The following is a 9254-nucleotide window of genomic DNA, read 5'->3' as shown; positions in this document are numbered from 1 at the left end:
ACTACCAATATCCACCACCCTCGACCTCGCCCAAGCTATCCTAACCCACCTTTAGCTCCTTTTTAAATTTCTCAACCAAATCCACCCCAAAACCGACCTCGCCCTCCATATAACCCAAGATTTCCTCCCCCAAATAAACCTGTTTACAGCCATCCTAATGAGAACATGAAGATTTGGATTCCCTTGAAATTCAAAGAAATTCAATTGATGGTTGATGGTGCAATCGGGTTCAAGAATCATTGAAGATTTGTCATGCTTATTTCTTGTTATTTATTTAAGTATGTTTCCATCAATACTTGTTAGTTAGTCTTCAGTTATTAAGGGAAATAAAGGCTAAGGTCATGTTGACCATAGTTAAGCCAATTGAGTCAGTTAGTTTCCTATTCTAATTGAATTAGAGTTTTAGGAAAGTAGTTAATTGCTTCCAAATTTATTTAGGAAGTTGTGTCTGTAACGCCCCCACTTCTCCCTAAGGCGAACCAAAGGGTATCCGCGGGACGCCTGCCCAGCTCTCGCCAGGACTCACTACAATCCATCATTCAAAAGCTCGAAATACTTTAAGTAACTTCAATACATAATTAAAGTACTCCAAATATCTCACACTTACAATTATGCAGCTTCCAAGCTTAAATACAACCCAACGGAAAAGGGTACAATAGCCATCCGTTATAATATAACTTAAAGTTTTCAAAAGAAAACAATCTAGTACTACTCACGAGCACCCTTGGTCTCGAACCCTGTAAAAGAAAACCACAACGTGGGATGAGCTACACAGCCCAGTGAGGTTCCAAGACACTCTAACAGTTCAAATAAATCAAGTAAGTTGGGCATATCATATGCATGGTTCAATGTTACACAATGGCGTGTTATCATGAGGTGATAATCATTGTACGAGTAATTTGAGACATTTATCATGGTATGAGACATTTATCATGAGACAGGTATCATGATATAAGTACATTGGTCAGGTAACAGGTATGGAGCATATCACAGGCATAGTTCAGGATTTCATGTTGACATTTTAGCATGAAACAATTATCATGATACAAGGTAAACATATACGGTAGGATACGGTGTTCCAGTGGAACTCTGTCGGTCATCTGCACCTTATGACTTCCGATCCCCACGGTACGGTCTGGCCATCGCCTTATCCCTCCAGTGGTAATACTCGAGTATACCGAAACGGTGGCCCAGGGTTCCAACCTACCCGACCGAGCCCAGTCCTGGCTCGAGTAGGTCAGTAACCAAGGGCAGGGCCCAAGTTCAGCTTAGAGCTTACAACATGCACAGGTAACCAAGTAATTCGACAAAAGGTAAAATTCATCATTTGAGTAGGTCGAGTGAGGTAAAGTACACACTCGCCTAATAATGATGGACAGCTTCATATAACATGTGATTCATGATAATCAAGTAATCAGGTGGTCAAGTAACCAAGTAAGTTGGTGATCACGTAAGCAGATAACCAAGTAAGCAAGTAACCAAATAGATTAGAAAACGGTAAGTAAACACGGTTAACGGTAAACGGTAAACGGTTAATGGTAGTAATTACAGTTAATTGGTAGACATATGTCATTTCAATAGGCCGCCATTGGCCGTTTTTCACTTTCACCACGTAAGAGTCGAGGAGATTCACCCCAACCGACTTATGCTTCCATAGCATAATTAATCATTTAAACACATCATGTAAATATGCTCTCCAAACATTTCATATCTAGTATTTCAAGTAATCACATAAGTATGCTCTTTAAGCATTTCATATCGAATAGTTCAAGTAGTCACGTAAATATGCTCTTCAAGGGTTTCATATCGAATAGTTCAAATATACATACTTCAGGTGTTTCATGTCGAGTAATTCAAGTATACACTATTCAAATATGCATGAGTGTGGTAAATACTTAACATATAGCACTTAACACCTAATGACCAGGGGTTAAGCATGTCATAGACTTATTCCAATTACGTATTCCTATATGGAACACTCACCTAGTCAAAACAAGCGAGTAGTTCTTAAACAAGCGTCTTAGGTGTCCGCTCCGAGTTCCTCTGGGAGATTCCCTCGAGTGCCTGAGCAAACAATAATCAACTACCACTCAAAATCATTCTAATTATCGAGGAAAATTGTACACTAGTACAATCTAAGAAATTAACGCAGAGACGAGTCTAAGAGTTCGTGTAACTCGAGGTTCAAAAGTGGGTTTTAAAATACAAGACAAATCTGATTTCCATCTTTGAAATCAAATGTAAAACGATCAAATGATATTGAAGGAAAATGGAGGGTTTGAAACCCTTAGTTTCCTTTAAGTTAGAAAATTCCAGATTTAACAAGCAATATTTGAAAAATCATATTTCACTCTCCACAAGTCCAAAATTGGAAAACTTGGTACTGTTGGAATCCTCTTTCAAAGTACTAAAAGTTCTTAGAAGACACTTTTCCACGAATGTAAGTGAAAGGCACTCAAATTTTGGCTCAAAGTTGGTAACTTGAATTACCAAGACAGATTTAAGTTGGTTTTTGGCCAAATTTAGAAATTCGGCAAAATTCACTTGTTTTGAACTAACCTTTGAAATTTGGAAATCAATTAGTGTTGCAATCCAAGAGTATAACAAAACAAGCGGAACGAGAAACGGAGTTTCGAGCACCAAGATATAGTACCTCCAAGTTGCTGAAAAAGTTAAGACTGTTGGGCTATTTTCCAGGTTTAAAACTAGATTCGAAATATCATTTGGTCATCGAGTTAGCATTGGAAATACATCAAACTTGGTACACTAAATATTCCATGTGTGAACAACATTTCTACCAAGTTTCGTACAAAAACTCTCACGGTAAGGTAGTCATTAAAACAACCAAAGTTTATGAAGAGTTTCAAGGCTAAACTAAATTCTCACTTTTCTTTCGTTTACAAACTTTTTGTACCATGAAATCAGTTCCAAATCTCTCCATTATTGAAACCAAGAGTTCATAAACATCCACTGAGCAATTTAAAGACCATTGACATCCAAATTTTCGAAATAAAACTCCCCAAATCAGATTTGGCCAATTGGCTAAGAGAAAACAAAAGTTTTCCAGATTCGATGAGCAAATTTTGTGACATCATTTGCATATCAAAATGGTCTTAGAGTATTACCAAATTTTGTACAATTAAACCTCCATATGAGGGTTACTCTTCTATCAAATTTCATTTAAAAATTCCCACGGGAAGGTAGTTAACTAAACCATCAAAGTTCAAGAAATTTCCCAAGGTAAAACTGTCTTCTAGCTCTTCTTTCCTTTTTAAACATTTTGTCCGAAGCAACCAACCCAAATCTGGTTTATTTGTGAAACAAAGTCCAAGGAACATCTAATCTAAAGTTTGGTAGATGTCGGACATCAAAGTTTCCAAAACAACAAGTCCCAAATCATTGTTAGTTACAAATCTGTCCAAGTGGAAAATTCTATCACTGTAGCAGTTTCAAACTTTGGCCACAACTCACTCAATTCAACTTGGAATTGGGCGTGGTTAATGGCGTTGGAAAGCTATCTTATAAAGCTGAATTTTCTCAGAAGAAACCATTTTCAAATTCCATTCACAAACAGCTCGTTTTTGAGCATCAAGATACAAGTCTTGTCCTGTCTCCTGGAGAGGAACGAAACAGGACAGTGATTTTCAATCGAATGGTGTGGCTCACTCGAGTGGAACCAGAATGTGAAATTGGTACCGATGGAAATCTAGGAATGTCTAGTTTCCAATGCCGCAAACGGCACTTGATTTCGACATCGGAACAAAGAGTTATGGCCGTTACAAAATTACTGCCTGGGCAATACGGGATTCATTTTCCAGTTTTGCTAACTTTGGAAATCAACTCATTTGACCAACCAAATCATGTTATTTTTCAATGAAATTTTGTACACACTTACAATAATAGATAAACAACATAATCAATTCATTAGAATCTCAAAATCTGGCACGAAAACGGTCGGACAAGGCAGGGGTAAAACGGTCACTTTTGCTCCAAGCACCTCCTTTGATTTTCTACCAACAATACAACATTAATCTACTAATATAAGCACTAAACCACCATTAATTTCATCATCCAACATCAAATCAGCAACAACCCAAGAGTAGGAGTTCATAGAGCCCACTTTCACATTTTATACCATAAACAAGACTACCCACATGATTATATAACCTTATATGTGCAATAAATCTTACAAAAACTAAGATCTATGGGTTGGATGATTTGCTACCTTCTTGGATGATTAGATCAGAAATTTTGGTCACTCTTTGCTCCAGAAAACCGTGGCTTTTCAGCTCCCTTTTGCAGCTCAAAATACTCCTCAAGTGTTAAGCTAAGTGTAGTTCGAATTTGGAGTGAATTGGAAGAGGTTTGGTGAAGATTTGATGGAGGAATTGGAAGAACTCTTGAGCTGTTTTTCTTGCTTTGTTGTTCGGCCAGATGAGGGAGCAAGAGAGAGAAATTGTGGTCTGAAATGAGGCCTCCAAAGGAAGCTTAATGACTAAGGATTGGGTGCACAAAAGTCAACCGCAAAAAGTGCGCGCACGCGCGCGTTTTGTGCTCGATTCCTCTCGCGTTTGTTTCACTAGTGTACTAAACTTCTAATGCATTTATATTCATATAAATATTATTCACTCTTAATTGTCCCAAAATAAGGGTCTAAAGTTCCTCAATTTAAATTGCGCGTGTGAAAACGCGTATCTCCAATTTAAGCGCAATAACGCGAAACTTCCGAGAAATTCTTATAACGATAGTACTAATAACTATCACTTGAGTATTTAAACATTAAAATGCCTAATTTAGGTCCATTGTACATGTCTCCAATATTTCAAACCTATTGTACTCTCAATCGATCAAGATTTCCAAAGACGTGTTCACTATTTTTACAAAACGAGCTTCCGAAAATTAATTTTTGAAACAAGTCATTTTAAAAATATAATGAAACTATATTTCCATGTAATTAGGTCTCAAGAGCTTAGAAAATAATATTCGGAGTAAAAGACCAAATAAATAATTAAATAAGCTAGAAATAGGAGATTAAATAAGTAAATTTTGCGAGTCCTCACAGTGTCAAGTCAAATAAAGAAGCTTGTATTGTTTCCAATTTAGATTAGGGTTTTGAGTCTTGTAAGGCTATAAATAGCCGACTTTATTTAACTATTGGGGGGATGATATTGATTAATAAAAAAAAGAGTTGTCTCCTTTTATGGAGTTCCTTGATGGAACTTGAGTTTCTTCTTGAACAGTATCAAGTATTTAGCTTGGATACTTGTGGTGTTCAAGGCAAGATGATCACATCATCTTGTTCTTTCAAGCCAATAACCAATCCACTAGGTTTCTAGAGACGGGTTCTCTTTAGGTCTAGCAAGGTAGTTATTGTTCCATAACCTGATCAAAATAGATCTTTCCGCTGCCTGATCGATTCGGTTCTTCAAGACAGGTTCTTGCTGGGTCGAGTTCGTATCACATCCTCAACCTCCTGAACCTTACAACCGACCCCCTAGCCGTACATTTACCAATTTAGGCAGGCCTCTGGACCAATTGTATGACCAGTTGAAGGCCGCCGGAAAAATTGGTATGGTACCCCCTCCTACCTATCCATATGGCATGCCCGCGTGGTATAACCCACAAGCTGTCTGTGCTTATCATTCAGGGGCACCCGAACATTCAACTTTGGATTGCAAGGCTCTTAAGCATAAAGTTCAATATATGATTGAAGTTGGAGAGATTGTAATTAGGAAAAGGGTGGCACAAGGGCCGAATATAAATAGGAACCCTTTGCCGGAACATGCTAATGCCATTGGGGTCATTCTGAACGACGTAGAGTATGACGAACTAGCCCAAAAATTGGCAAGGGAAGCTGAGGTGTTTGGGGTCATAGACCAACCATTTGTAATAGAGGTGCCATGTGAGGAGGATAAAAGACCATTTACTTTGGATCTCACTCCAGCTGAGAGCCAGGCTTTGGAGCCAGTGGTCATCGAATTCCAAGAGCAGGCGCCTGTTCTAAGTTTGCAACGAGTGCCATGGAATTACAATGAATCTGTCATACAAGTTGGAAGAAAGCCAGTTGCCAAAGTGGAGGTGTCAGTGGTTACTAGATCAGGGAGAATTGCAAGTTCGTTTGGAGCTACCGTTCCGATTCAAACAAACAGTCCCGAGCTGCCCGCTAAACCAACAATTACTGAGAAGGAAACCTTGGATTTTCTTAAAAGGCTGCAAAGAAGCGAATATAACGTAGTCGAGAAGCTAAGCAAGTCGCCCGCCCAAATATCCATGTTGGATCTGCTTTTTTCTTCGGATATGCATAGGGATGCGTTACTCGAAGTGTTGACTAAAGCTCAAATCCCTAAGAACATTTCAGTTGTTAATTTCTCACATATAGTTGGGAATGTATTATCTACAAAGCAAATCACTTTCTCCGATGATGAATTACCCATATAAGGTATTGGACATAACAAGGCTCTGTACATAGCTGTGAGGTGCAATGGGAAAATGCAGCCAAAGGTGTTGATTGACAACGGATCTGCGCTTAATATCTGTCTTTGGAGTACCTTGGAAAAACTAGGATTGCAAGATATCAAACTGAGGTCTTCAGGGACCATAGTTCGAGGTTTTGATGGAGCACAAAGGGAACCAATAGGAGAAGTGGATTTAGTGATCGAGATGGGGCCTGCACAGTTTCAAATAACCTGCCAAGTTATGTACTTTCCTAGTGTTTACAATGTTTTTCTTGGAAGGCCGTGGATTCATAAGTCCGGAGCTGTGCCTTCTTCATTGCATCAATTGTTGAAATTCATAGTAAATGACAAATTGATAACTATCTTTGCCGAGGAGGATTGCTTCGTAATTGCAGATTCTGGGTCCAAAGAAGATGATAGCCGAAACGCCACCGTGACCCCTTATAGCACAGCTGATATTGTCTCCGTAAGTTGGATAACAAAAGAGGAACGAGCTCTGTCAAAGGCCAGTGTCATGATGGCTAAAGAAATGATCCGTGGAGGATATGAGTTTGACAAAGGGCTGGGACGCAATTTACAAAGAATTCTGAAACCAGTGGAAATTGTAGAGAAGAAGGATTCATTCGGTTTGGGTTTCCGACCAACCGCTAAAGACATCAAAGAAATGAAGGAACGCAAGAGAGCAGAGAAAGAAGGCAGGCAAAAGGCTTTTGATTTTCCACCACTGCGTTATACCTTTCCACGACCAACCGAGGTGATCACGTCAGAGATTAACCTAGTTGACGAAATTGAAACCAGTCTGGCCCAATTGTTCATTGGGGCAACATTTCAAGACAGTTACCCAGATGAGGCCGAGTTTCCCGACATCCCTGAAGGATCAATTTTCAATTGGACAGCCGAGTTTTTGCCCATTCAGAAGGAGTTTCGGTAAAACTAGAGGGGTTTGTCATTCATGCGAATTCATGAAAATACTTCTGCATCTGTAAATAGCTAATGAAAGCATCTTTATCTTTGACTAAAATTTGCACATGTAAATATTGTCTCCGCTTGCTTTCCTTTTGTTTTCGCTTTCAATCAAAGGTTTTATGAAAATGCACAAGTGGTTCTTGTCATGATGTTTTGTTTATTCGTTTGTCATATTGCTTATTCATTTGTTTGTTGTATGTTTGTTTACTTATTATCCCACATTCGTTAATTCTTTCAGATGGCCAAAAATAAAACTGTTTGACCCTTTGGATATCACTGTTCTGGAATTCAATAATGACAATCTCTATATCACTCACGACTTGGAGGTCTGGGAATCTGAGCTCCAAAGCGAGAGTGATAATGAGGAGGTATTCGATTCTTTTGCAAAGGACTTTGAACAATATGAGGAGAAACCAAAACCAAACCTGGAAGAAACAGAAAAGGTTAACATTGGCACTAAAGATGAGGTTAAGGAGGTGCAAATTAGTATTCATTTGAATGAGAGTCAGAAAAAGGAGATGCTTGAATTCTTGACTGTGTTCCAGGATGTATTTGCATGGTCCTATGATGATATGACTAGTATTTCAACTGATGTGGTTGTCGCGCCCCATTTTTTGAATAAATAAATAAATAAATAAATGGTTTAAAAAATGTATTTTTTTTGTGATTGGAAAATGAATCGTGATTTAAAAGAAAAATGGGTCTAAATGGGACTTTTGAAAATGCGACGATTTGACCCAAGAAAAATAGTTCAAAAAGGGTTTTTTTATATGAAAAATGGAGTCGCCACTTGGTATAGAGTTAGGGTGTACCAAGTCACCCAAAAAGTGAATTTTTTAAGGAAAAAAAGTAAGAAACCCTTTTGAACGACTCCTAGTCCACGCAAACAAAGAAAAAGGTTCGGGAGTCACATTTGACGAAGGGGAAGGCAAGGATAAAAATCCAAGGCACCCCTTTGACCTAGCCAAGGCTAGTTGCGTGATTTAATCAAAGATTTTCTTGTTTTAACCAAAGAATTTATTACATTTGGATGCACTACATGAATGCAAACCCTAGACCTAGGGGTATTGGGGGAAATTTCCCTTCAAAGGTTGAGTGGTGCCACTCACATTAATTGTGAAACCCAATAACGATCCTTTGAAGAAGTCACGAATAATGCAAGTGGGATGCAAATGAAGGGAATGCATGTATGCAATGTAAAGGCATAAATTTGAAAAAGTAAATTAAAAACAAAGATGCATAAGTGAAAATGTGCACGTGAGTGGGCAAGGTATGGTATGTGCAATGGTAATATGAAGTGCATGTGTGCAAGTGATGATAAAGGTGTTCGTGTGTAAGTGAAGGGATAAAATGTATACGTGTGCAAAATGGGACAAAAGTGTTAGTGTGCAAGTGAAGGGATAAAAGGTGTACGTGTGCAAATGGGAGGAAAAGTGAAAGTGTAATGATAGGGTGGATTTAGAATAAATGAGCCTAGGGAATGCATGCATATTGGGACGGGGAGACCTAAATCGTGACTCAATTTACCCTTTTATAGAGGGAATACAAGCGTGCTAAGGCTTAGAAAAAGCCACACTCGTCTATATCCCATATTTAAGGGGACTCTCAAGCAAATGAACCCTATAACTAGCATGAAATGCAAAAATCCTAAAATGGAGGGAAAAGGGGTTCGAGGGGCATGCAAAATGATAAAACTAAAAAAAATGCATGACATGTAATGAACATGCAAACATGTACTAACGAGGGGAAATCCCTAAGGGTCTAGCATTGGACTAGCCCATTCTATGAATTCCGACTAGCGTTGGACTAGTGGAAACGTACATTCATCCATCA

The 9254-nt window shown here is 38.6% G+C and overlaps 1 protein-coding gene and 1 long non-coding RNA gene across 2 annotated transcripts; one reads left to right on the top strand and one right to left on the bottom strand.

Moving 5' to 3' along the window:
- Positions 1-501: 501 nt before the first annotated feature.
- On the bottom strand, positions 502-4469 carry LOC140004966 (uncharacterized). The gene is made up of 3 exons (XR_011812786.1): positions 4226-4469; positions 1984-2064; positions 502-737 (listed from the first exon to the last, which is right to left on the bottom strand). It is a non-coding gene; the product is annotated as an uncharacterized lncRNA (long non-coding RNA).
- A 1102-nt stretch (positions 4470-5571) lies between these two features.
- Positions 5572-7449, top strand: LOC140004764 (uncharacterized). The gene is made up of 3 exons (XM_072044909.1): positions 5572-6387; positions 6496-7355; positions 7446-7449. The coding sequence occupies exons 1-3, from the start codon at positions 5572-5574 to the stop codon at positions 7447-7449; spliced, it is 1680 nt and encodes a 559-aa protein (XP_071901010.1).
- Positions 7450-9254: the final 1805 nt, after the last annotated feature.

This window comes from Coffea arabica, chromosome 4c (genome assembly GCF_036785885.1).
Source record: "Coffea arabica cultivar ET-39 chromosome 4c, Coffea Arabica ET-39 HiFi, whole genome shotgun sequence".
NCBI classification, from domain to species: Eukaryota; Viridiplantae; Streptophyta; class Magnoliopsida; order Gentianales; family Rubiaceae; genus Coffea; species Coffea arabica.
Note: the sequence above shows the minus strand (reverse complement) of the source record. Positions and strands in the feature narration are given on the sequence as shown.

What these genes read in the sequence shown, in the direction of transcription:
- LOC140004764 (XM_072044909.1), top strand. Translation starts at nt 5,572, where the DNA reads ATGGTACCCCCTCCTACCTATCCATATGGCATGCCCGCGTGGTATAAC. An exon ending in TCTCACATATAGTTGGGAAT is followed by an intron (nt 6,388 to 6,495) that starts GTATTATCTACA and finishes GGGAAAATGCAG; the next exon opens with CCAAAGGTGTTGATTGACAA.